Below are 27,922 nucleotides of genomic sequence, written 5' to 3' on the forward strand. Positions count from 1 at the left end.
ATCAGTGAGACACAAAAAACAAGATGCACTTCTTTAAAGGGCTGCTCCACCTGAAGCTCGGGGAAGTTCTCAGTAAGTTGAAGGGACATTGGTTGGTTAATTTATAAAAACAAGTTATTAGTATAAGACAAGTCGAGGTCTGAAGTCCTTTGAGACGAGTCCAAGTCAAGAGTGAAATGAGTGGGATCAAAGTCCGGGGGGGGACTTTGAAACCGGTTCTAATCAAGTCTCACGTTATCAGAGCCAAGTGTACATCAAGTCTTCTGTTATTGACGTTCTCTTAGAACAGGGGTTCTCAAACTTTTGCAAGCTGGGCCCCCCCAAAGCTGGTTAGGGGTAGTTGGGGCCCCCCCGCCCCTCTTTTATGAATCAGAAACTTGTCCATAGTTGTGTTTGTTTGCTGATACAGTGTTTGTGATGTTAATAAAATTCTTATTACAACGTTGTGGTCTTGTGAGTGTGTTTGTATGTGTGGCTGCGAGCGACTTGCACACGAATAATGAATAAGACTGTGCTAGGCAATGGTTCCTAACAAAACGCACAGTACACAATGTAGACAGGGACAGCACAGATAGTGTTCAAGTGCTGGTGTTTTATTTGTTGCAACACGGTGGAGGATGAAGATGTAAAGGTCGGTGTGAAGGAGAAAAGGGCTAGCTGCAGTTAGAAGAAGTTAGCTAGCTGAAAGGCTAGCTCTTAGGGCTACGAGCCACTGCAAGTGCAGGAAGGTTTTACTAAGGAAATTAAAAAGACTGTTGATCTGTTGACACAAGAACAATCGCACAAACTCTGCAGGATGTCGTATCAGTGAGGGGGGGGGGGGGGGGGGGGCTGACCAGGCCTGCAGTTACTTTTATACTTGAAAACGAACAAGCAACTCGCGTTCAAATGATAACACTCATCTTTTGATTGGTGGATCAGGAACAAAACAGTATCTGATTGGTTTGTGTCAGTCCAGCTCCTTGCATTTCACCACTGAGGGAGCTTCACTAACCACTGACAGGTCGTCAGTCGTTTTCTTTTTGTCTGTGACACTGTGCCCCCCCTGGAGAGTGTCCGCCCCCCCCCACTTTGAGAACCACTGTCCTGGAGGAGTCCAAGTCGAGTCTGGAGGTTTGTGATGTTCCAATAATTAGAATTCTAGGTGAGTTCTCAAGTTGTTGAAGTCTGACGTCGTTCAAGACTTAAGAAGTCCTCAGAGTCGAGTCCAGGTCAATTTAAATAAACTCCAGTCTGAAGTCGTTAGATGAACAAAGTCTCATTTGATTTCAGTTCAAGTCTATTCACTTCATTTTCACATATTTTACACAGTAAATCAACCACAACAGGAATAAACAGCAGATCTCTTATTTATTCAAATAATGCAATATTTTTTTACATCTACACTTTTTAAATAGGAAAACGGGCAAAGAGCTGAAAAACAAAACAAAAAACATACGAGACAACAGAACTTACAGCGAAACAAAACAGAACAAGAATCTCCCGTCGTCCAGAATCATCACAGAAAAGATCTCGTGGGCTTTTTTTTAGTTTGTTGTTAGTTTTCCAAAACAAAACAAAAGGTCTCTGCTGGAGTGACGATCAGAGAACAAGCACAACAACGTCTGTTCACATCTTCACGAGAGGAGAAGACTTCACTTATCAGAGGATGAGGAGTGCTACCACGTCTCCTCAGGAGAGATGAGTCACAAAGTGGAAAACACCGGCACCACATCGTGAAGTTGAATAAATACAAATGTTTAAAACAATAACGTCTGAGAGCAACAGGCTCAATTTCATTTTCAACTGTTTGCTCGACAATCATATTTAGGTTCTGGTTGTTTTTGGCTTTTGGAAATCGTACCCGTGGAACACTTAATAACTTCAGATCAGAGGAAAAATCATTCGACTGATCCGGACGATTATTAACAGAAAACATGACGAGTGAGATTTTAGAACGAGATATGAAAAAACAAAGATTTATTTCATAACGTGATCGTGAATCATCGGTGACTTCCTGCAGCAGAGGGACTGAAACATGAAGATTTTAGATTTGTGTTTTTTTAAATTTCACTCTTATGGCACAACCCAAACTCATCCTTATAAAATACTGATGTTAATAATGCTAAAGCCTTTTTTTTTATTATTCTGTCAGAGTTTTTGGACATTTTACAAAAATGGGTTTAACAAATTTGCGTATAAAGCTTTAGAAATACCCTGAATGGTGATTGATTAGATGTTTTAGAGATGACATCACATGTCTGTTAATAACTTGAGCTTCTGTGGATTGAAAACTGAGATTTGACCTCATGCCCTTCGTACCATCGCACATTTCATCCTCATCTACACAACCTATTTCACAGAGTTTGTGTGAATTCAAATTGTAAGTCTGTGATTCCACCTGATGAAAACCACAAGTGGGACGGCTCCAGAGATTCTGTGCTTACACCAAACACTGGAAATAAAGATGGAGGATATGACGGCTCCACAAAGTGAAGCCCCAGCGTCCTGATGTCCCCCTGGTGGCCTATTCCCAGTCCATGGTTTATACTGTGCAGGTTCACTCCTCCTCTTCACTATAAGGACACACTGCAGTTAGTGTGGGATTTAGGAATCAATGAAATAACTAAACCTGAATAGCTGAGCCCTGGATCCTTTGAGGAAACATAAGTTCTGATATAATTAAGCAGAAATGTGTTAAATGTATATGTCTGGATATATTTATGTTCTTCATTTTGTGTTATCATTTCATGCATTTGGCAAAACAAAGGGCAGATTTCAGCACATAACTTGGTTAAACCGAGTTCAAACCTCACGTTTGACACGTCCACCATCACAGACCTGGATATGGAAACTGAGCCGTTCGTGTACGAGCGCGCAAGCGGACTGTGGCTGAAGGAATATGGCTTTAGCAGGAGTTCAGAAAACCAACACAAGCTAAACTAACATCTCACGTTTCACTTTCAACCCTTCCACCGTCCGTCCATTCACACTTAAGGCCGTCGCTAGTTCCACACAGAACAGAGACACCGACAGAAAATCAGCTCCGACACTTAAATAATCATAACAACAAACGTTTGAGACTTTCACCGGTGAGGAGAAAACAAAATCCACATTATTATTCAACATTATCGTCTTATGTACAACGTCTCACAAATCAATCTGTCGCTGGAGATGATTCACTGATGAGGATGCAAAAGTAAATTCATCATTGAGGAAGGCATCACGCTTTCTTTTCACGGGGGAAAGAAAGAGAAAAAGATATCTGCTCTTATAGCAACTGTAAACAGCGAGAAAGACTCATTCCCTTTAGAGACGAGGACACGAGGAGACAAGGACACGAGGAGACAAGGACACAAGGACACGGCTCCTCGGCCTCCGTCCTGAAGCCTGAATCCTGCTGTTTGCTTCGATCGCCGTTTGACTTTAGTTTCCCTGTTTCACCGCAGATTCCCACGACAGATTATTTTACGGCCACGAGAGAAGAAACATCGGAGATTTAGAGAATAAAGTTGAAATATAAGCTTCACATTCAGAATTTCCTCTCAACTACAACGTTATCCTCAATATCTCGTCTTATTCTTCTCCTCATAAGGCCCCAAATTCCCCAAAGGTCATTAAAAACCCAAACTGTGAATCACCCCCTCAAAGTTGTAAATGTATTGTCGCCAACACTAATATAGAAGTATATTTAATATAATTTAATCTTCACTTGAATCTTTTCCCTGACGTGTCTCTCTGCAGAGTCAATACATTTTAAAAAGGTGTTGTTTGTGCCCTGGGTTGATCTGATGACTTGGCTGCAGTGAAGGAAGTGAAAAGACACTTTAAATAATCAGCTCTCAATAAATAAGGAACCGTGAGCGAATGGGTGGACGGGCTGTGGACTGAGGAGTAGAGGAAAGGTGCAGTCCAAAACAAAAACAACTGATTTCAAGATGTTGTGGGTTTTTCACTGTTGTGTTGCTGTGATGGAGACATTCACTGAGAGAGAAGAGTTCAGACAGGACGGAGGGGGAGGGACAGAGCGGGGGGGGGGGGAGTGACATCACACCCTGAGGAGGTCCTCGTCGCTGTCGTCCTCGTCCCGCTTCACGTTGGACGCCGTGCTGTGGTCGTGGCTGCGGCCCGAGGGGCGTGGCTTGTTGCTCTTCCTCTTCCGGTCCGACTCGTCCAGGAGTCCCACCAGGTCCTCGTCACTCTCCTCCTGCAGACAGGAAGGAGACAGTTGTTAATCCGGCGCCTCCGCTCCTCACCGTGAGAATCTGGATTGACAGCTGCAGTGACCGAACTCACCTGAAGGAAGATGCTGCGGTGAGCCGCAGAGTTCTTGGCCTTCATCACCTGCACCCCCGGGACGCTGAGCACCTCGTCCTCGCTGTCGTCCTCCTGCTCGTCCAGCGTGAAGGAGCGGAGGGCGTCCGTGTTCACCGGCTTGGTCCTGATGTGACCGTTACCCTGGTGACTCCTGCCCCGGTGGGACGACGAGGACGAGGACGTGGGGGGGGCGTCCAGCTCCTCCATCAGCCACTCCATCTCCTCCTCGCCCCCCTCGTCCTCGATGTTGACCTGAGGACGTGAGGGGAGTTAGCACGAGCTCTGAATCCCCCCGCGGTCCAGGAGGAAGCTCGTGTTTTCTTACCTTTGAATATTTGTACGCGACCTGGTTTCCTCTCCTGCAGCAGCCGGACACCTTCTGGATCACCAGCTCCCTGCGAGAAGGAAACAAGGAGGTCAGGCGTCTGTGGGAGCGAGGGACACTCAGTCACATGATGCTCCTGTCGTCACCTTCTCTCTCTCTTGTGCAGCAGGAGCCCGAGCAGACAGACGGACACGCCCACCAGCAGGAGGCTCAGCAGCGGCCCCAGGGCCTGGCTCCGCCTGGACACGGCTCTGGACGGCAGCGCGGCCACAGCCGTGTCCAGGCTGCGGAAACGTTTCAGTTAGTTAACGAGGTCTGGAGTAAAATCCAACTTGTAGAAGGTGTGTGATGAGTAGAGAAGTGGACTCACGTCAGACCACACACTGACTCCGTGTGCCACACAAACAGATACTGGCATTCGGCCGTCTCCAGCACGAACTCCGGGATCCCCACGCCTGCCGCCGGCTTACAGTAGAACATGATGGTGGAGGACACCATCTTGGTTTTCTCGTGGCCACACGCCGACTCCGAGGGAACCATCACGTCCAGGTTTCCTCCTGATGGCACCAGATGGAAATGTTAATTATTTGTTACGTTCCTGCAGCTGTGGAGAAATGGATCCACGAGGGGAAACCAGACAAAGCTCAGAATTACCTTGGATGTAGTACTTGGCTTTGCTGGAGGAGCCGATCCTGCGACTGTAGGCTGTGTTGAGCTTCAACTGGCAGATGTTGGCGCCCAGGCAGCTGCCCAGTGAGTTGTTGGTGATGCCGGACAGCTGGATGTGGTAGATGTATCGGTCGCCGTTGGGACGGATGTCTCCAGACGCCTGGTGCTGGCTAAGAGGAAGACGAGGGTGACGAGAATTACATGGTGTACGTTCACCAATCCCACAGTAGAATATTCCCCCTGCCCAGTATGAAACCAACAATGACCCAGTATGAGCACATACCTGAAGTAGAGGGATCCCAGGCTGAGACTGGCCCCGGTGTCAGGAACCTGTATCGTCCCGTTCACCACCTCCACCTCATGCTGCGTCACCGCACACGCCGAGCGAGTCTCCCAGCCAAACACAAACTCACAGGACGCCTCGTCCACACTGGACACACACACAGACACACACAGACACACACAGACACACACAGACACACACAGAGGGACGGGAGATTTAACATGTAAGACTCACTATATTTTAAAATGAGATATATTGAACTTCTCATTCACTCTTAGGTTGTTTGAATTTGAAAAACTCACTTCTATGAATAACGACAACTGAGGAATGAGGAAAGTTTTTGCTTAAATTAAACTTTAACCTAAGAACGTGAACTTTAGAGTCAAACAGCGTTAACTGTGAGTTAGAAGAGCAGAAGCAAAGAGTCAATGAATGTTGTAATGTTGCGTCATCACATAAACTGTAGTCATTAAGAAACCAAAAATCAAATACTGGAGGTAAATGAAACGTCCAGTTTGAGCGTGTGGAGAAGTGATCATCTAACTGGCTTCACTGGTGTGTGTCTGTGTGTGTGTGTGTGTTACCTGATGAGTGCTGGGTGTCCCACAGTGGAGCCACAGCTCAGCTGGATCACAGTCTTCGCCTGCACGCCGTTATTACAGACACGGTCTCCTGCTGAGTAACTGACGGAGATCTTTCCATCTGCAGAGAGAGGAACCATGTGTCAGACGTGATCACGACCTTTGACCCGCTCTAGTGGAAACATCACATACGAGTGCAGCTCCATTGAAGAGCATCTGAATCTACAACCCACCAGAGTAGCTCATCTTCTGGGTGTAAACTCGACCCAGGGTCTGAGTCAGTCCTGCTGCCGTGAGTCGACACACGGTCGCTCCATCTGGACAAGCTGGTAATCCATCGTGGATCCCCTGGCACAGGTTGATGTTATACCTGAGGACAGTCGTATTTAAAACAGTCAGGATTCAGGAAATAGAAACAAGGTTCTCTGGGTACACCAGGTTCTTCCGACAGTCCCAAGAAATATGGAAAACATATCTGGACTCACGAATCTCCCTTGTGGCTGAACTTCCACGGCTTGGTGAGGGAGGACAGGGCTCGCAGGTCAAAGGTCTGATGCTGGCTGACCAGCTTGCACTCCATCTTCCTCGGGGGACACACCGCGTTGGTCTTCCACTGGAAGGTGACGGAGCAACCGGCCGTCTCTGAGACCAGCTGGGGAGAGCCGTGGCCCGCCGACTGGTCACAGGTGAACAAGATGGACGACTGACGCTTAGCCGAGGCTGGAAGAAAGAGAGAGAGGAGGGAAACATAAGAAATCACTTTAAAACTATAAGGAAGAAATTCAAAACTTACACTCTTACTTAGAACAAGTTAATTATCAAAAGATGGAAGATACGAGTGAGGGAACCTTGAAGGCAACAGAAGGATGAACTGAAGATGGAATATTTGCCGTCTAAAGCTCCAAAGTGTTGGTTTTGCCCCTAAACACTAATTCATATTTCATATTTAGCTTTCATCACATCAAATTAGAGTCATTTCATTCTCCCTGCCTGCTCCACACTCCAGCTTCAGTCCTACATGTGTTAAAAGTGAAGTTTTGGAACCTCATGCGAGTGAATGCCTGGTTCTGTCTCCTCTCTGTCACCTGCAGTGCAGAAGCCCCACTTCCTGTCCGTGTCATAGTTGGCGGTGGAGGCGCACCACTTCCTGCCGTCTGTCCTCCCGTCATTGGTGCACTCTGTGTACGACTTCTTCATGTGGATGAAGGGGAACACACACACCTCACCCTCACTGGTCACTACAACACACAGACACTCGTTTATTCGTTTGGTTGCTTCACACAAATCAAGATCTTATGAGGTGAGGGCGCCTCATTGAAATATTAGATATATTTATATTAATTTACAAATATCAGTGCAAAGAATCAATACATCAGCCATGACACTATGATTCATTACAGGAAGTATTCAAACAGGAAGTGGGCTCCGCTCTCTGCACATGTGACATCGATCATCCAGGTTCATTTGTGTTAATCTGCTTTAAACGCTCCTGTTGATTATCAGGAACAAGAACAAAGCTCAAATTTAAAAGTATTTTTATTGACCTGCACAATTAATCTAAATCTAATCTGAAGTGTTACCTTTTAAATCAGCTTGAGTCTTATGAATCTGTTAATGCTGTTAAAAGCATTATTTTACTTTATCTAAGTTTTTAACAAACTCTTTACGCTTGTGAGACGTTGGAGATGATTAGAAGCCTCTTGAGGTGATTGCAGTGAGTTGAACAGACTCACATGGCGGGCAGGCATCTCCTCCTCCGTACTGCATCAGCACCGCCTGCTCCTCGTGCTTGTAGTCCATGGTCATGGCCTTGCTGATTCCGAACGACGAGGCCAGCGTGTCCGAGCCGGAGCCGGTCACGCGGCAGACCGCGCTGCTCTTACAGGCCGGCTCCGCCACCGAGCCACAGACGCTGACGTGGTAGATGCTGGAAGGTCCTGGCACCTAGAACACAAGGACTTAGCTTCACTGGTTTGCTCAACAGGTGGTGGGAGAGACAGGCCACTGGGGGAAATGACCTGACAAGAACTCAAAGTCACTGGAACGTCATTTTGGTGGAGCTCACCTGGACTTCAGCAGAAAGGCCCGAAAGGTCAAAGGTGAACTGGAGCTGGGAGTCGGTGAGCTGGCAGCCGCTGGTGTGGGTGGCGTCTGGACAGACCACAGGCGTCGCCCACGTAAACAGATAGACGCACTCTAGCTTGAGCATCCGTGGAGAGCCCTGGACACAGAACAAAGGTCAGTGACCTCCTCCAGAATCAGAAGAACATGTTAGCTGCTCTCATAAGACTGACCAGGTCCAGGCCTCTCTGGCAGGTGAAGATGATGGTTGAAGAGTAGTTCTGTGACGGGTCCTCTGCACACCTGGTGGAGCTGTAGTAGGTGATGTTCACGTCCCCTGTGACGCTGTCGATCTCAGGGCCTTTGGTCATTCGCCCGATATCCTTGAAGAGACAGAGAAAGATGAGACACCGAGAGATGAGCTGGAAACAGAACCACGTCTTCTGACATTTTCTGTTTTATGACAACATCTGATAGTGGGCCTCACCATCGGTGGTCCGTCATCCGGATCCACACAGACGGCAGACCCAGGAGGACAGGTGACGCCGGGGATTGGGTTCAGAGGCACGCAGACATTGATGTAAAAGTCTGAAGCTCCATTCTTTTGACTCTCCGCCTCATCTGAGAGGAAGAAACAGAAACAGAGCGTCAGTAAATCCTCCGTTGGTCTAATGAGGTAAAGGTTAAACCTGTGCTCACTGACCTGTGGCTGTGTAATATCCATTGACGTGGATCAGAGGAGTCAGATCTATCAGAGCGGAGCCGTTCTGCACCGAACACGTCACCTGAGAGAAAGAAAAGAATCAGACCGAGGATCAGGACACGATGAACACTAACAGCTGTTGTGCCTCTGAAATCCAAAAGTAAACAAGCTTTGAAGAATCACAGGAGTCAGAGACAATCCCACACGTCTACTTCACTTCTTTTTTTTACCCTATTTCCAACTTGAATGTTTGGAATTAATCTTAAATCCACAACTAAGGGAGTGTTAATAACATCTGTATGACAAACACACACACACACACTTACAGGCTGTTCACAGATCAGCGGCGTGTGGAAGGAGAAGATGTGTGTGCAGGTCTCGGCATCGGAGTCGATGAGGACCGGCTCTTCTGAGGCTGAGCCCATGTTCGGTGGTCTACGGAGACACAATACTCATTATTTAGTTCAGTGTCAACATGAGAGATAAATCACAGCAGCTTTGGAACAATGTAAAAATCAGAATTAATGCAAACAGTGATGACAGAGTGAAAAGAGAAAGCCCAGCTGAGGACGAGGAGGACGAACCTGCAGATGAAGTGGATGATGCTGCTGTGTTTGAGTTCGGGGTTTGCCGGGCACGGACTTCCTCCTTCATACGTCAGCTCCACGACGTGATCCCTGTACGACAGCTTCCTGCTCACCTGACCGCCGCTCACCGCTGTGCTGGTGTCCTTGATGCACACGGCTGCAAACACAACACACACACAGATAACTACACAATGTCGAGGTGTACAAGTCCTTGTTTCTATAGAAGCCATAACATTTTGCAGTGGAACCAGATCAGAGGGCGGATGAATGAATTCATGGATCTTGATGCTTGATGGAAACATTTACACGACTGATATCTATGAATGTGTGTGTAGTTATGGTACATGAACAACTCATTAATATCTGGCATGTGCATCCCATAATATTTCTAGATGTGCATTAATTCATGAACATTCCCATCGTTGGTTATTCAGCCCTATTGTGCAGCCTGGGCTTTCGGCTGCTGCTCAGTGAACCGTGCATCATCTACTGCACCTCCTGGTAGAAGAGGAGTCAATCATTTGAGGAGCACCGAGTTTGAAGAACAGACGTGACGCACAGACCTCAGTGACATAACTCATCCAAGTGTGTGAGTGAGACCAAACAGTAACCAGGAGAGAAACCGATGGAGGTACAAACCGGTTTCGGGGCTGCAGCCGGCGTTGGCCATGTTTCCACAGATATTCATGCGGATTATCTTTTTTTGATCCTTGGGATCGTAGACCGTGTAGCCGCCGTCCTTCGTCAGGGCGCTCAGGTCAAACAGATGACCTGAGGGGAGACAGGTTCAAATTTGAGGGTCAAAAAAAAAAAAAAAAGAACTCCCTGCACATTTTAACTCATTTTTTTTACAGTTTCCAGTGTCAAAAAACTGTAAATGATCAAGATATACTATTAAACAGGTGTAGGTGTTTATAATGTGTAAGAAGGGGATCATCTGTTGAGTGTCTGACCTGTCGCTGGGTTGGTGACCTTGCAGTCGTCGTGTTCACTGCTGTTGAGAGGGCAGGCAGCAGCTGTCAGCCACAGGAAGGTGTAAACACAGTCCTCAAGGGCAGAGATCATCGTGGGCCGGGAGTCCTGGGGGGTAGAAACACACATTTAGATTAACACATTCTATTTGTGCCATAAAAACAGGCTCCAACCCCATTAAGACAGCGGAGACGTGCACAGAGTTTCCCTCACCACTCGGTCTTTGTCGCACTTGAAGCGGACGATGCTCGTCCTGTTGCGCTGTCCGTCGGGACAGATCTGTCCACTGCTGTACTTCAGCTTCAGGACGTTTCCGTCCAACGTGGGACCGGACTCCACCTGCCCCAGACTCACATACTCCTCTCCCACCTTCATGCAGGACGCTGCACTGGAGGGACACTTCCAGGAACCTGGTGCGAGGTGAGCGGAGGGTGAAAGTGGATGAAAGTGGATTGATTTTCTAGAGTTTAACTTGTTGCTATTGAACCACAGCAAAGCTAATGAAGCAATGCCACTTCCGAGAACTTTTCACAATAAAAGCATTGTGCCGGTGTAAAGCTTTTAATGTGGAGATGTGGTAAAATGTCATGTCATCATGGCAGCTACAGCAGACCAAACGTTAACCATATTAAAATCTGATTAGATGCTACTGTTTACTGAATGAAGAGCACAGACCTCCCTGCTGTGTCAGCGTCCTGCAGACGTTGATGTAGAAGCGATTCCTCGTGTCCACAGACGAGGACTCGACCTCCCAGTTCCCAGAGTCCAAGGCCAGAGGTGAAAGGTCGTAGGAGTGGCCCTGACCGTCGCTGAGCACAGAGCAGACAACAGACTTTAAAATCTCCGTCACACACACACGCTCAAGGTTTAAACACATTTCAGAACCTGAGGGATGAGCGTCAGCCTTTACAGCAATTCAATAGTTTTACAGAATTGTTGCCACAATAAGGAAAACTTTGTTCCAATAATAGTTAAACTGGGTTATGTTACTTTAAATATTGTAGATAATAAATGCTATTTGCAATTTACTAGTTTAAACTGTCTGACATGAAGCTATGTGAGTGTAAAGTGAACAGGTACATATAAGAAATAAATACTCCTAGAAAAAGGGAGGGAGGAGGAGGAGTAAGGAGGTGGAGGAGTAAGGAGGAGTAAGGAGGTGGAGGAGTAAGGAGGTGGAGGAGTAAGGAGGAGTAAGGAGGAGTAAGGAGGAGTAAGGAGGTGGAGGAGTAAGGAGGTGGAGGAGTAAGGAGGTGGAGGAGTAAGGAGGAGTAAGGAGGTGGAGGATTGTTACTTGTAGGAGCAGCTGGTGGTTTTGAATGGGACGCAGGCCAGAGCGGTGGGCCAGCTGAACAGGTAGGTGCATTCTGGAGTCTCCTTGATGAACTGTGGCACTCCCTGGACACGTGAAACACACACAGACACACAAACACACAATAAGGCGACTTTTTGATTAACAAGCAGGGAGGCATTTCTGTATTTTAAAGAAAGACACTCTTATATCAGTATCTCATGCATCAGCAGATGTTTACCTCCTCTCAGGGGGTTGTGTGTTTTGTCTGTTATGCATTTGTCTGTTTGAGTTTGTGTCAAACTCACCGGATGTCTGTTGGGGTGGCAGGAGAAGTAAATCTCTGTGGATCTTTGGTAAATCTTATGACAGGTGTCTCCGTTGGTGTAGTTCAGGATCAGCTGGTCTCCCACATAGCTCAGAATCTGGTTTGCCATTCCTGCACGAACACACACACACACACGTGAAAACACACAAAAGAGATGAACACAAGGACGACGACTCCAACACTCGATGAAGGATCAGAACATTCCCGTACCTGCAATCATGTGTTTGTCTCCGTCCGCCTGACAGGAGGACACTGTCTCGCTGCCGGTGTCTTTCTTGGTGCAGACGCCTCTCTGGAGCCCGTCACAGACAGACAGGTGGTAGATGTACTGTCCGCTCCCGACCGGGTAATCACGTCCCTTCAGAGAGCTCAGGTCAAACTCGTAGCCGCTCTTTGGGTCACGAACCCGACACAAATCACCTGGACGGACAAAAACCAGAGATCTATTATCTCTATTCGTCTTTCTCTCATAAATTCAGTATCTCCTCTGACTTGGTGGATGTAACCGATCCTGCAGGTTTGTTTTTCTCCATAAAAGATCGAACAGCAGAAGTTTTAATGTTGAAACTTGTCTCACGACTTGGAACCCGTGTTTTCACCTTGAGACTTCCTGATGGGACAGGCCTCAGTCGTCCTCCAGATGAAGACGTATTCACAACCATCTTTACGGTCGAACATGGGGGAGCCCTGGAAATTCACACACACAAAAAGATTAATTCAACCGCCACGTTTCCAGTGATTTATTTTCTTTTAATACATATTTTATATCCTTTGATTGTCATATTTCAAAGGTTTTAAAAAGCTTCATAAATCCACTTTGTCTTGAGTCGCTCACCGGGTTGTCGTCACACTGCAGGATGATGCGTGTGGAGTATCGGGAGGCGGCTCCACACAGGTCTCCGTTCAGATAGAGGACGCTGATGGAGCCGTCCTCTGCCACCTGTGGAGTCGACAGCACGTATCCCAGGTTGTAACTTTTACCATCGATCACACCGCAGGCTCCCAACGGGCCGACTGGAGAGAGAAGACGAGACTGTTTGCACAAAAGAAATCACAAAGGATCAAACAGACGATCGGTGCAGCAGCAGCGGACGTGGACTGACTTGGGCACTTGTTCACGGGAGGAAGAGGTTTGCACACGTTGATGTAAAAGCTGCGTGATTTGACCGAGTCTGTGTCGATGGCGACCCAGGGGCTGTCGTCTCCGTCCCGGGTCAGGTGACTCAGGTCGTACTTATTACCCTGAGTATCTGGGGGGGGGGGGCAGAGAGGTAGAATTACACAGTGTACAAGTGTATGAGGGCCGGGGATTGTATAGTTACACACGGTCTCATTCTGTAACTTGTTTCACATTTAAAATACTATCAAGAGGTAGTTTCCATTACAAACATCAATGAAACTGTGTGTGTGTGTGTGTGTGTCTGTGTGTGTGTGTGTCTGTTTGTGTGTCCATACCACTGAACTGGCAGTCCACTGGAGCAGGGACACAGGCCAGAGCGGTGGAGAACTCGAAGAGGACGTCGTGGACCACGTGGGAGGCCAGCGAGCTCAAACCCTCTCGCACCAGCTTCAATGAGCCCGGGTGAGAGTTCTGATCACACACGAAATTAATGGTGAACGTGTCTCGAGTCGCTGAAGGGAAAAAAGAAGAAGAATCAGAGAGTGATTCATGTTAATATCTCAAAAACGGAAGACGACCCCTCTCCAAGTCTGAGACTGATCTCCAGTGCTCGTTACCTGTGGGATCGTCCAGCGGCCCCTTGTACGTGAGTTGGAGCAGCCCATCGGTGGAGTACTGGAGGGACTTCTCCACCCCCACTGGGCTGGAGGGATGCCCCTCCTCCAGCACACAGCCGGCCATGCCAGCTCCGCACTGTGATACTTCTGCACAGATGTTCACCTGCAGGGTGGAGAAAGGCAGAGAGTTTACTATTGTTGTCTTAAAAACAACTAAAACATTAAAACAGCAGTGAGAGTTTATTTCCTGTTGGCAGAGTGTTTGTGAGTTTTACCAGGAAGTCCTTCCCGTTTGCAGTCGTCTTGTATCCCGTCTTTGAAGCCAGAAGCTGCAGGTTGAACTCAAAGCCGGTGTTGGGGTCTGTCACAGCGCAGCTCTGAGACACAGGGATGAAAACACAGAAAAGACATTTAAGCATTTGTTAAATTATTCCAATAATGTTAAAATGTGGAGATTAACCGTCAGAGGAGAGACTGGAGACATGTTGACATGTGGGTGAACTCACATTGTTCTTGGTGGTTCGGATGGCGCAGGCTGCCGGGGTCTCCCACATGAAGTTGGCTGTACAGTTCTGGAGCATGAGGAACCGTGGGCCGGTCGACTGCACAGCGAGGGACACACACACACACACACACACACACACACACAGTTACACACCGCTCACAAACAGGCTGTGTTCCACTTCACGGTCTGACCTCCATCACTTACCCCAGCCCCCCGGGAGCAGACCAGGTGGATGCGGGTGGTGTATGTGAGCTTCTGGCCGTCAGACATGCACACAGATCCGTCTGTGAACTCCAGCAGCAGCCGGTCCCGCCCCTCGATGATCGGGCCTCCCTTGGAAATCCCCATGTTACTGATGGACACAACCTCCTTCGTGGAGCCCTGAGGCCAGAGGAGGGGAAGATGATATTACATTTCATATCAGAGACCGCCCAGAGAGTATTATTTATCAGTTTGTCTAACTTGGAGCTGAATCTGAATAAAGCGGTTACAGACCTGCTTGGACACGAACTTCATCTGGCAGGCGGACGCGTGGCGGTCGCAGCCGGGCACCGCGTTGATCGGCCGGCAAATGTTGATGTAGTATTTCTTCTGGTTGGACAAATCCATGGGCTGCCAGTTGTCACTGGTGCTGGAGCGAGACAGGCTGGAAGCAAGAGGAGAAGTTGTTGGTGGGGGGTTTTTTGGTATTAACAAATGTGTGTTATTTGTAGTTTGTGTTTGTTGGCAAATGCTTTACCTGGATAAGTCGTACTGCTCAAAGGTGTTGGGATCTGTCACCAAACACTCGTGGGGCCTTTCGGGACATGCGTAGGATGTGTACCAGCGGAAGTTATACGTGTACTTGTCTTCGGCCTGGATTCACAAAATCAAGAAAGGATTCAAATTCATTTAAAAAAAAAATCAAGAACGAGCACACACATGGTTTACGAAATGAAAGGAAAAGAGGAAGTGACCTGGAACTCGGGGTTTCCAGCTCCTGCTTCTGGATCACAGAGGAAGGAGATGACAGTGGATCGGAGTGTGTGTTCCTTGTTGTTGTACTGGGAGCCGTTGGTGTACGACAACTGGATCAGGCCGTCGTAATACGACAGATGAGCGTTTGCATCCCCGAGATTCCACGAACTGCAGAGCAGGAAAAAAACATATTGAGGCTTAAGTCATAATATCCATGAGAAGAAGAGAAAAGAAGTAAATGAGCTGATTTACTTGATACTTTCATCGCTGTAGGAAGTTCATTGTTAAAGATCCGAGTTTGGAAGCTCATCTTCAACTTATAGATTATCTCTCACCTCTTTTCAACCTGGCACGCTCCGGCCTTCACCGGACAGTCGGCGGCTTTGACGGGGCCACACACGTTGATGTAGTAGTCGTAGTTTCCACTGGTCAGGTTGTAGAAGCTGCCATTTTTAGAGAGAGGCGACAAGTCGAAAGAGAATCCTGCGGAGAAGCACACGGTAAAGAGGAGTTCTCAGGAGGAGCATTCAAAACAAAGTGAATTTCCTCTTTCCCTCCAGTGATTTTCCTCTTCAGGTGTGTAAGTGTGTGTGTGTGTGTGTGTGTGTGTGTGTGTCTTACCAGCCTGAGGATCCTCCACCTTGCAGTTGTCTCCCTGAGTTTTCGAGAGCACACAGGCGGCGGCGGTGTACCACTCCAGCTCGTACACGCACCCGTCGTTGGAAACGCTGCGAAGGACGGGAGCGCTCTCGAGATCTCCTGCAGGAGGAGGAGGAAGAGGAGGAGGAGGAGGAGGAGGAAAGAGCAACAGACTGAATCAACACCACAAACGCAAATAAATCACAGGGAAAGACACAAAGCAGGACAGACGGACACTTCTCTCTGCGTGGGACCGACCTGGTTTGCACTTGAGGGTCAGGATAGTTTGGATCCGGGTCTTTTTATTGACGCAGAAATTCCCATCAGTATAAACCAGTTGGATGTCGTTCCCTATTTTTGTCTTCTGGGGCGACGAGAGGAAGCTTCCCAGGCTGATGGGCCCATGCTCCTTATCTGAAGGAGACAGACACACAATCATCAGGTTACATATAAACTAACAAGCTTAACAATAATTCTCATTTGTTTTTTAGCCACTCTGAAAGTTAGAATTTGCTTTGAATCTGAAAATCAAGGTAGAAAGAGGAACAATTATTCAAATTCAGAATGACTGTTATAGGTCGTCCTGGAGTCCAAGTGAACGACTCTGCCTGAGGTGCTCCTCAGACACTGTGGGATGAAGAGTCACCGTCTCTTACCCACGACACAGATGGAGGAGTTCACCGGGCAGCCGACGGCTCCTCCTGTCTGGACGACTTTGTGACAGACGTTCAGGTAGAAACGTGAGTCCGGCTGTGGAGAGTTAGCGTCCACCGCCTCCCAGTTCCCACTGTCCTCTGTCTCTGGAACCACAAGAGACGGCAGGGAGGAAGGTTCAGTCAGTGGGAGTGAGGTGGAAAACAATCATTTGGTTCTTGGAGACACAAACAGACTTTTCTCGAACACATTACAACAAATACATCATCAAATGTCAAGATATCAGAGGTAGGACTTAAATATTGGCAAAAAGACAATTATACTGCGAATCTTCAGTATATCAGAATTAAACAAAAATCAATTTGAAGAATAATAATATCTAAACTCTATCTCCTCCTGTCAGAAAGCCTGTGACGCTCACCAGGGTATCGTGTGAGAGGTGAGAGGTCGTAGTGTTTGTGTCCATCTCTGACCCGACACAGCAGATCCTCCTTTTCCTTCACACAGGCGAAGGACGTCTCCCAGTCAAAGTAGTAGGTGCAGTCCGTCTCTCCGGCAAACACGGGATTCCCTCGGCCGCCGTTGGCTGCGGAAAAACAAGGAAACCAGAACGAGGAAGAATAAGTTGCATCACCGGTGAAATGAACCATCTGGATTTTACAGATGGAGGAAAACTCTTGGAAACTTGTAGTTCTTGATTTCACCACCAGGTGACGTCAGTGGGCAGAGTTTTCAAACCCTTCCACAGAATATAAAAGACGACATAAAGAGTCTCACAGGCGTTGTTGCTGCACTCAAAGTTGATGATGGTCATTCTCTGTAATCCAGAGGAGCATCTGTCTCCGTCCGGGTAGATCAGAGTCAGATCTCCGTCTGAATAACTGCAGAGGAGAAAAGAGAAGAAAAGATTAGAACCTCAACTCTGAACAACTGATAGAAAATCTGAAACTGATACGAACTTTATTATTTTTATTTTATTAAAATGACAAAAAGCAGAAGTTTCACATAAAGTGTAAAAGTCATGTGCAGGAATCATTCTTTATTATATTGTGTGTCGAAGTTTGGGATTTTTCATGAGGTCAGTGGAATAATTCTAAGACAGAAAACATAGAATTTAGCCTTTAACTAATCAGTCAAAAAGACAAATCTGTGCACACACACAGACACACACAGACACACACAGACACACACAGACACACACAGACACACACAGACACACACACACAGTACCGTAACGTCTGGTTCTTGTTCCTTCCAGCCACTTTGCTCATGAGCGGGCTCTTCTTCACCTGGCAGGACGATATGGACGGCCCCTCGCCACACTCCTTGTTGAGGATCTGTCCACACACGCTCAGGTAGTACACGTAGTTTTCGGACCCGTCACTGGCATCAGAATGTGCGTAGTACTGCGGGTCAGAGGCTGCAACACACAAAACAGCAGGATAGGAGGATGATCATCATCTTACTACAATTCTCAATATCGGATTGAGTATGATTTTAATATGTAGTTTAATATGAATATTGATTTGATTAATCTGATTTAGTGCAGAGCCATACGTCTAATTCTTGGATTATTTTCTCATCCTGAAAAGAGCAACACTCCAGAGGAAACACAGAATAACACAACATTGTGGTATAAAACTTAATTAACCTAAAGGAATAGTTTGGTATTTAGTTTTGTCGTCTTTATATATTAATGTCCTGGAACCGATTTCTCACTCTGTACAAAACACTTGTGTATTAATGGAATTTAAAAAGATAAGATGAAAGTTTGGAATCGATCTTCAATACAATGAGGATCGATTTCTTTAAAGACCTCAGAGATTCACATCAACACCAGAATATATTATATTATATCATACTGCATTACACTGCATATTGCAATCTGACACATCTTATTTAGATATGTTTATGTTTAAATAAATGTTACTTTGCATACATATTAGAAAAAGGGAGTAAATAAGAAGTAAATAGTGAGTAAATATATATATTGTTTCTTTTTATTGCTTTTCTTATGTGTGTTGTATTTATTGTGTTTTTATGTTTGTATGTTTCTATGTTCATTGTATGCACCAATAACCAGAGCAAATTCCTTGTAGGTGTAAACCTACTTGGCAATAAATACTTTCTGATTCTGATTCTGAGGAGACGTCCAGTTGAGCAATAACCTGAGTCGCCATCATCTCCTATCTTTGCTCATGAACCGGGGCTAAAAGTGGAAAAGGGTGTTTTTCTATTTCTAGCTTCAGTGAGCTGTCACAAATCAGGAAGGTCAGAACAATACTCATGAAGTTACTTCCTCTAACTGGGTTAACTGGTAAGCAACAGCCAATCCTTCTTGGAGGTTAAATATGTGATTGTGGATATTATGAAAAAAGTGTTTGTTTGCTTGCGATAGAAACAAGAAACCGCTCATTCTTCAGGAACGAGAGGAAGACAAGAGATTGACTCACAGCTCAGAGTGAGAGGAGTCAGGTCTATAGAGATGTCGTGCTGGTCACTGGTCAGTTTGCAGGTCGAGCTCTCCAGATAGTCTCTGTGACAGGCGTACTCCGTCACCCACTCCACCTCGTACCGGCAGTGAGACTCCGCCGTCATCTTAGGAGGACTGCCCTGTGGAGACAGAGATCAGTTAATAACCCCAACAAGAGGATGGAGGAACACGTGAATGGGCGGCGCTTACTGAGTGTCTGCTTGACGGACAGATGAGCGTGATGCTGACGGCAGGACTGTGACCCTTGCAGATGTCAGGAGGAGTCGAACCAGCGCTCACTTCGTACTGCAACCTCAGACTTGAGGAGACGAGGGGAAAGAAAAAGATGAATCTTCTGTTTGAAAAGGTTCTTTAACAGATCTTTAAGACACAGAGGTTAGCTCGTTCACTCGGAGGTCACCTGTCGCTGTCCACCAGTTCCAGTGGTTTGCTGGGAGAGCCCATGCTGAAGGAGCCCTGACTGGTGACCAGACAAGCTGCCGAGCCATCGGGACAGGGTTTATCTGCTTGGTCTGAAAGAGGAGGAGAGAAGAGATGATGGAAGGAAAGCTCCTGCAGCCGGTGCTTGATGGTAGTGACTCACAGGAATGATGATTAGACATTGAATCATATTTAATCACATATTTACATTGATGATTTGATTTTTCTTAAGATATCAAAACAGGCTTTTAGGGGCAATTTAAAAAGAACTAGCCCCAGGTTTGTCAGAGTGGTGGAAGGAACAATATGGGATCAAACGCAGGTTCATGTGCAGCACAACCGGAACACAGTTCTCCCCATCGTCCATTCACTAGCTCCTTCACTCATCCCTCCACCCGTCACTCATCCCTCCACCCGTCACTCATCCCTCCACCCGTCACTCACTGAGACTGCGGCAGATGTTGATGTAGAAGTCGATGCTGTCGTCTCCGTCGTCCACCAGATAACCATCGTTCACTTTGATCAGCGGGTTCAGGTCGTGCTTCTTCCCATCGGAGTCAAACACGTAGCAGGGCACCTACACAATAACACACACACAGACACACACAGGAGCTAAGTCCCTTTTTCTCCTTTGCATATTTACTTTTGCTATTTAGCTAAACAAAGAGATTTTATAAGCAGTTGATGAATGGCTGGATAACTCAATTACTAAAATAATCGACTGCTGCAGCCCTAGGTCACATTTCATCTGCCTCAGGATTGTACATGTAGATTTAATTGATTTCACACAATGAATCACACATCACTTGATTTCACATGTTCCAATTATTCTGTGTTGAACTCAGATTAACTCGATCTTCTACACTGTTGAACGCGTGTCTCATACTCGATGCATCCTCACAGGAGCGTTTCCACTTTAACACCTCCCTGACTCATCCTCTCTCAGACACACACACACACACACAACACCTTCACAGATCCGGCCACAGTTTCGTTCTTTCTACACATGAAACCCTCTCGTCAATGAGTCGACCTCCGAATCACATGTTCCACCACATACCTCCTTGTGCGGCTTGAATTTGCCGTTCTTGCAGGCGCTGAACGTCCTCCACTCAAAGTAATGGACGCACTGGGACACAGCAACAAACTCCGGGGTCCCCTGCACAGAGGCATTGAAATTACATAATTATTATACAAATCTGTTATATAAATTATTCATTTTTTAGGTAACTACAAAAACGTTAATTTATTTAACAGCTTTTCCCCTGTGGCCCATTTCTGCTGAGGCTTATTGCAGCTGATCTGCCATTGACCCTCAAACCTTCTGATAAACGTTAAACATGAGTTTTTTTTTAACGTTTCATTCCGTTTCATTTCTCTCTGTGCGAACTGAAGATCTCTCTTCTGCAGAAACAGAAACTCAAGAGGAAGTGACACGTCCCCGTCAGCCCACCTCTCAGTCCTCTTCAGAAACCACAGTCCCACTAACGTTAGACTCACTGGAGCAGAGGGGGATATTTCCATTCTCAGCTTCTCTTCCCCTCATTGCAGCGAATAAACACCAAACAGTCGGCTCAGAGATATTAGGAGGGGTTCAATGTTAGTTTCAGTTCAGCTAAGGGGCGACGTGTTTGGTTTCATGTGATGATTCTGATCCGTCTCACCATGGTCTTCCCGCACTGGAAGCTGATGCTCGTCTGAATGTTGTTTTTGTTTCCTGGACATTTCGTTGTGCTGTTGAAATCCAACACGGCGCCAGAGAGCCTCTGCAGCGACAGCTCACCTGGACATCGACACAGAGAAACACAGTCAACCACAGAACATTCAAAAACGTTTCGAAGTCTTTTCTCTTCAAATTACATGAAGAAATTCATATATTTTATTTATTTTGTGGCTGTGGACCGAAACACACAGATTAAAATAACGACGTTTCACGGTTATTTCAGTTTGAGAGTAGCCTCCCTCTCTTAGACTGGATACCCCTGTGAGCTACTGACCAATAATAATATCTGTCTTCTGACCTGAAAACTCAAGATCAACCTCTGTGCTTTAATATCCTGATTCTCCCAGTACACCCTGTCCATTCATCATGGGAGCGCTGTGGGAACTGTCCAGCGTGAAGCCCCGGACTTGATTTGCCACTAAATAAACTCAGTGGGTCACAGAGGTCCGACTAAACTCTATGAGAGAAGCTGATGTGTAGATGTGAAACTGGGATTCTCTCACATGCTGCATCAACAATGAGAAAAGTGTAAATAAGAATGAATAATCTGTTTCCTTCTTCCAGGAAGTTTATCACAAGACAAGAAAATTGAACCATAACAACTATTGGAATATTGTTTTGACTCTTCATGCGGTTTAAATTGACATTGCTGATTGGAGAGTGATTTCTTTTGTCGTAAACATTTCCTGCTTGTGTGGCCGAACAAGAGGACTGGTTGAACATTTGCCTTTGTTTTCCACCTTGGTTCAACGATCTGGAAATATCATGGCCGGAAAATCTAGTTCAGTTTGAATGACTACTAGGCAGAATTCAAATATACTGGGACACAGTGGGTCCATACTGGGTTTTCTTTGTGTCGTCCATATTGTTAAGACTGTTTGAGGAGAAATAAGTGGAAGTTTAAAGGTTTGAGTATTGATGGTTTGCTGCTTTCTTCCTAAAGATCTTAGCGGCTGTCGGTTTATACTTATTATACTAATTGAAAATGCACTTTAAGCCCTTTTATAATTAACTGTCTCAAAGTGTCCGTGTCTAACAAATTAACTTATTACTGTCCTTAACGTTTACATTTCTCTGTTCAATTCAAAATCTTCCTCAGAAATACTTGACGTCTCATTTCTTTGGTAAATCTTGTATTTAGTTTTTCCTCTGAAGGCGGTTGAAGAGAAAGTTGTGTGAGCGTCTGAACGTGTGAGTGTTCTCTACTCCCTCTCTCAAAATGACACCATGAAGGAATGTGACTGGGCAACACTGTGACCTACTAACACCGACAACACAACAAGCTGTTGGCAGAGCTCTGCACCACCTCGCCAGTTTCTCATATTCACACAGAGCTTCTATCTGAACAGGAAATCATGACAGTGGATTGATCACTCCTGAATCAATCTGAAAACTGATCCTTATCTCTTTTGAAACTAAAGACTAAAGGAGAATTATAAAACTACTACCAGCAGAATATTTAAAAATCTTGCATTAATTTATTTGTTTAGACGACATAAAATATAGTAAACAAATCACATCATCTCTTTTTAAGTAGATATGTTAAACTATGTCAGTGGCCTGTGCAAATTTAAAGTCTTCACCATCTTGTTCAGGTCTGAAGTTCAGAAGTTTCTCTGACTCCTGGTGGAAACATCTGGATCTTTATCAGCTTGATGTTCACCTCTCTTCACCAGCTGGTGTCTATCTGTGTCTGTCCACTGTTTCAAGACCAGCAGGTGTTTGAAGATATAAAAACTATATTATATATTCTGATGATCCCTTTCTATTTTTATGATATTTATCAGGTCAACAGGTTGGAACGTTTGATCAATGATTAACCTACAAGACAATCAGTAAACAAATAGATCCATTTGGTTTTACTGGGAGTTTGACCTGAAAACTGTCTTGAACAGTTTGTATAAAACAAATGGTTTAATAGTAAACTACATGTAAATTCACAAGATCCAGATTTTTATTTGGATCTGCACCAAATTGCACAGAAAATTTCAGTCTTCTAAATATGCCTGATTTTCTTCTTCAAGATAAATCAATTAATCCCTGAAGACATGGGTTAGGGTTGAATACATAACGTCCTCGGTGGGGGTAATAAACAAATCTAAAAACAGACAACTGTCCTCACATTACGTCAGAGGACAGATTTTGATTTGAGGAACCACGTGAGAGACGTGAATGTCAAAGTGAGAGGCTGGACCACGGAGCAGGAACAAAGCTTTAACTTCAGCCAACAGAAGGAGAGCGGAGTGGGAGATCTGTGAGTCTACTGGTGTCGTTGAGCTTGTATGCTTCGCGGTGCGTTCCTGAGTCATGTGATAAGTCACGAAGTGTGATTAAAGTCCATCTGACCACACTGCTTCAACACACGTTCTATTTCTGATCTTCCTCTTGAGAGAAAAAAGACTCAAACTTGATGAGGAAATCCAAAAAGTACAAACCCAGGACACAAACTGTACCGTCCACAGGAGCCCGCAACACAAAACCCAGTTCACAGCCTTTAGTGAGAGGCACAGCGTTTTGTCACGCTCAGAAATCAGAGTCAGATGACGCTCGTCTTCTGACAGAGAGCGACCAAACACCCATTTGTCACGGGGGAAGGTCACGGCTTCGGTCTGCAGGACAAGAAGTTGTTGTTGTGGGAGTTGGAAATAACTCCGTCTGGCAGCACGTCTTCTTTAGAGCCAAGAAAGTGACGGGACTGAAACTGAGAAACTGCCCCAGTCGTCCCAGTTAGCCCAGGTTTCAAATTTATAGAATATCTTCAGGTACAAATAAAAGACAATCCGGGAATGTCCCCGACTTTAAATCAGTTTGAATCAGTTTACAGGAGCAAGGAGCTTCCATTCAGAGAGGCAGGGCTGCTGCTGCTTTAGATTAAGCTTAAATCGATTTACGTCAGGTTATTAAACTGCGATCAGGACCGTCTTTGTTCACTGGAAGTCAAGTGTGACTGAGCAATAAATGATACACAATGTTAACACACTCAAAAAGAGACAACCACTTATTAACTGGAAGCTGGTGTTTGGCTCAGAAAGAAGAACAAAGACAAACTTGAAAAAGATAACTCTCCAAAAACTGTCCTAGATTCTTCTTGATGTGGAATTGTTTAATAACTAATTCATCAAACTGAATATTCCTGCCATTAAAAATATGCGCTGTGTGTTATCCTGTCTGCTTTACTGATACAGATCACGTCTGACCTCAGCACTCAGGATTTATGAGCTGCTTGATATTAACAATCCCAATAATAATGTCTCTTCTCTTCCTAAGATGAGTCATAGATGAGCTGAGAGATCATCCATCTTACAAACTTACAAAACAAATAATCAATATATGCATTAGCTGCAGGCGTATATCCATCCACACATGGTCTCAGAAATGATTAAAAATCAAATATCCATGCATCATGTGAATGTGCAGAAGCATATCTTTAAATAATGAACATTGAAGGGGGGGGGGGTCATGTTTTCTTTGATATCATATGTCTTATATCATCTTTCATCACATGTCTCAGCTGGGGTCAAAGGTGACTCCTGCAGCGCTGCATTTTAAAGCTGAAATCTGTATCTTTACACAAGAGGCAGTGAGTTAAGTCCAAAGTACAGAAAATACGTTTTAAACTTTTATAAGCAAACTTTACTCCGGCTACGGAGGGTAAGAGTCACCGTGACAAAAAGCAGGTGACAGGGCTTTGAACTCGCCTCTTTGTTGAGACTGGAGTTGAGCAGAACTGAGCTTTTAATGACGCGTGTGACTCATCATCCACGTGGTTTAGTCAGATTCTGAACATCCAGAAGCTGCGTCTCTAATCAACAGACATGCAGTGTAAACAAGGATCCATCTGATCCCACCAGCCAGACATGAAGCAGAGATCCCAGATAGGAACGCTGCCATCCTGCTCTGATGACATCATCTGGAGCATTGAGATCCTGTCGCTACAAACTCGACCAGTGCAGACTCCGCAGCTAAATAAAGATGAACAAACACATTCTGCTTCCTCCCGTTGCACAAAAATGACTCTCTAGAATTGCACAACGTGAGAAGTTGAGACAAAAAAATGGAGCAATGAAGTGGTTATGTCTCAAGAATTCCAGTTTCAGCCACATCTAGTGAAGTTCTATCAAAACAATCTTGCTGTGGATCTTGTGAGATGAAGCGTCAGCTGACACACTTGAAACCACAGAGGCTTCACTTCACCAGCTACTTATAAAACCACAGCTCTCTGATCACAGACATTCAGAAAACAAACTCCTACAGCACCTGAGGAGAAACTGTGAAACATCTTCCAAAAAACTTTTTCCGACCGCAGTTCTTTCTCTAGCGTTTGACTCACAGAGACGATGGCACAACACCTGGCTGATAGAAAAACGTGATGCAACTGAAACAACATGAACCACGATCACCGTTTTCCTCTTGGCTGCACTCACCCACAGACTGTTTGGTGCCGGAGACGAGGTCCAGGGCGCAGACGGCGGCGCCGGGGCCGCAGCCGGTCGAGGGGGAGGACTCGCACAGCTTCAACGTGTAGCTCACTTTGTTAACGCCGTCGTTAGCTTCCCATTTATAACTGTGACACAAGGAAAAAAGAGAAAACAGAGGATGAGAGATGAGCTCAAACACAGGATTGTTGCTCCACTGAGTCACAGAGCTGTCAACAAGAGTAACAATAAGTGAGAGATATTTATTTTATCATCTTATACAAGAAAAGCAGGTGAAACACAGATTTAAAAAATGTTTGAACTATTCAAGTGTTTGCAACCTGTCGCCTCAAGTTCTGACTTAATGGGAGACAAACTTTTTCACTTGCAACAACTACAGTTCCTCTTTTTTTTAAGTTGAGGAAATAAAAGAAAGTGCATGAAGATTTGAGTTTCATATTTATTGTCTGTTGCAGGGGAAGTGTTTACCACAGAACTGTAAATAAATAACCTGCATATGTACAATTGTACAATTGCATGTGTTGTGAGCTGTTTCTGTTTATCAGCAGCCTCCTTACATGAGCATTGAAATCACACGTCCCAGCTCCTGGTTTCTGCCATGACGCTGCTTCAATATTTGAACAGCAGCAGCGAGAACAGAGCTCGGTTAAGAAGGATAACGACTGAATTCAACCGACTCGTTCAGGTTGAAATGAAACGTTAACACAAAGCGGTCGTGGGAGAGGTACGCAGATCCTTTACCAAATTAAAAGTCCTTAGAACACAGAGTAAAAGTCCTTAGAACACAGAGTAACAGTCATAGAACACAAAGTAAAACTACTGTTATTGCAGTGCCCCACCCACTGCAGGACACCATCACAGCACTGGTGTAGCTCCTTCAGCCACAGAGCGACAACCAGCTCAGCTCCCAGTAGAACTAAACACACCCATTATGGACTTTAACTCTGGTTTGACTCTTAACTGTGCAATATTCATTCTGTTCGTGCACAACACTGAACAAACTCTCACACTGTACATATCGTTTCCTTGTCTTTATGTGTATATAATCATTTTTATTCCATTAATATGTTTCTATATGTTTTATATTTTTCTCACTTGTAAGCATTATTACTCACTGATTCTTATTTCAGACTCTTACTGCTGTGACAATGAATAATAAAGGTTGATCTTATCTTATCTTAAGTGCTTACATAGGTAGCTCCAGCTTTTAATAAACAAAGGCAGCTAGGAACTTAACTAAGAGGTAAAAATACAATAATTACCTTTGAGAAGTAAACACATCATTGTATAAAAACTCTAAGTATAAGTGAATATACACAAATAAATATATATATGCTTTACCAGGGTCCCTTTGAAAAGCGTGTAATTTAACCCTGCTAACAGTTGTTAGCATTAGCTTCTGCATGACAGCTAACATGTCACGTTAGCCGCGGGGAGCGAGGCTACACATTAGCTTGATAAAATTATAAAAACACACAAATAACCTTTGACTAATTCAATCAGAAGATAATTTAATTAAAATGGTTTCCATTCAAATCTGGTCCCGTTGATTAGTGGGTGTCGAGCAGCGACTGATTGAGAGATAAGATCGGTGTTTATCGGTGTGTTAGCCCGCTAACACGTCCCCTTCACCCCGCTGATGCTTCACCTCTTTTACCGGTACTAAACTACCGTGCGAGTGTGTGTTGTGCCCGGAACAAGACGCCGAATGGTTGTGTAGGAGCCACGTTTAACATGAAACCGTGTTGTGTTGTGTAGGGTTGTGTGGTACCGGGTGTCTGACCAATGGAAGATTAAAAACACACTAAATTAAACGAGGTTCCATACAGACACACACAGCTCGAGGTTGACTACCTGAGGAGACACAGCTGTTCTGTGTGTGTTGTGTTGTGTCGCTGCAGGTTTTGTGTCTCAGGTGTTGTGTTGTTTTTGTTGTTACCTGCACAGATCCTGGTACCACAGGCTGCTGCTGGAGCCGGAGCTGCCCGCCTCCTGGGCTCCGGACCGGGACAGCAGGCAGCCCGCACAGGCCAGCAGCCACAGGGCCGGGCCGAGAGGGAGCCGCCGGCTGGAGGAACACCGAGGAGGAAACATGCTGTCTGCGGGGGGGGAGCGTGCGAGCCGAGCCTCAGCGGGACGACATGATACAGCAGAATGCGTGAGTTCGATTCCTAGTCAGTAGGAAGTGAGCGCATCACATGACAGGACATCACATGACGGTGACAGGCGCTGCGTTCACGCGCCCTGGGAGAACTCCACTC

General features: G+C 45.6%; 1 protein-coding gene across 2 annotated transcripts; it reads right to left on the bottom strand.

Annotated features, from left to right (window-relative positions):
• Positions 1 to 1,331: 1,331 nt before the first annotated feature.
• igf2r (insulin-like growth factor 2 receptor) lies at positions 1,332 to 27,832 on the bottom strand. 2 transcript variants are annotated; one of them, XM_062410723.1, is made up of 51 exons: positions 27,601 to 27,832; positions 25,650 to 25,789; positions 21,167 to 21,285; positions 20,563 to 20,661; positions 19,947 to 20,079; positions 19,483 to 19,594; positions 19,272 to 19,380; positions 19,042 to 19,201; positions 17,819 to 18,008; positions 17,366 to 17,469; positions 17,010 to 17,174; positions 16,591 to 16,734; positions 16,193 to 16,348; positions 15,917 to 16,054; positions 15,631 to 15,778; positions 15,295 to 15,463; positions 15,078 to 15,193; positions 14,834 to 14,984; positions 14,543 to 14,719; positions 14,340 to 14,435; positions 14,109 to 14,210; positions 13,834 to 13,996; positions 13,552 to 13,728; positions 13,200 to 13,346; positions 12,932 to 13,110; positions 12,696 to 12,783; positions 12,307 to 12,516; positions 12,077 to 12,207; positions 11,772 to 11,875; positions 11,153 to 11,286; positions 10,691 to 10,887; positions 10,459 to 10,585; positions 10,145 to 10,276; positions 9,503 to 9,662; positions 9,245 to 9,353; positions 8,919 to 9,000; positions 8,703 to 8,836; positions 8,449 to 8,598; positions 8,220 to 8,375; positions 7,888 to 8,098; positions 7,240 to 7,392; positions 6,640 to 6,874; positions 6,388 to 6,524; positions 6,158 to 6,275; positions 5,574 to 5,720; positions 5,276 to 5,460; positions 4,992 to 5,178; positions 4,768 to 4,905; positions 4,622 to 4,691; positions 4,276 to 4,548; positions 1,332 to 4,186 (listed from the first exon to the last, which is right to left on the bottom strand). In XM_062410723.1, exons 1-51 carry the CDS (start codon positions 27,753 to 27,755, stop codon positions 4,028 to 4,030), a joined length of 7,476 nt encoding a protein of 2,491 aa, XP_062266707.1. In that variant the 5' UTR covers positions 27,756 to 27,832; the 3' UTR covers positions 1,332 to 4,027. The 2 variants fall into 2 exon arrangements, with proteins under 2 accessions (XP_062266707.1, XP_062266708.1); XM_062410724.1 differs by lacking the exon at positions 7,240 to 7,392.
• Positions 27,833 to 27,922: the final 90 nt, after the last annotated feature.

The sequence above is a fragment of the Platichthys flesus genome, chromosome 18 (assembly GCF_949316205.1).
Source record: "Platichthys flesus chromosome 18, fPlaFle2.1, whole genome shotgun sequence".
Taxonomy (NCBI): domain Eukaryota; kingdom Metazoa; phylum Chordata; class Actinopteri; order Pleuronectiformes; family Pleuronectidae; genus Platichthys; species Platichthys flesus.

Excerpts from the sequence above, each read along its gene's own strand:
- igf2r (XM_062410723.1), bottom strand. The coding sequence starts at position 27,755 with ATGTTTCCTCCTCGGTGTTCCTCCAGCCGGCGGCTCCCTCTCGGCCCG. Across the intron at positions 10,888-11,152 it reads GACGCTGACACAGCAGGGAG|GTTCCTGGAAGTGTCCCTCC; the intron begins GTCTGTGCTCTT and ends ACCTCGCACCAG. Across the intron at positions 4,549-4,621 it reads TCGCGTACAAATATTCAAAG|GTCAACATCGAGGACGAGGG; the intron begins GTAAGAAAACAC and ends TCACGTCCTCAG.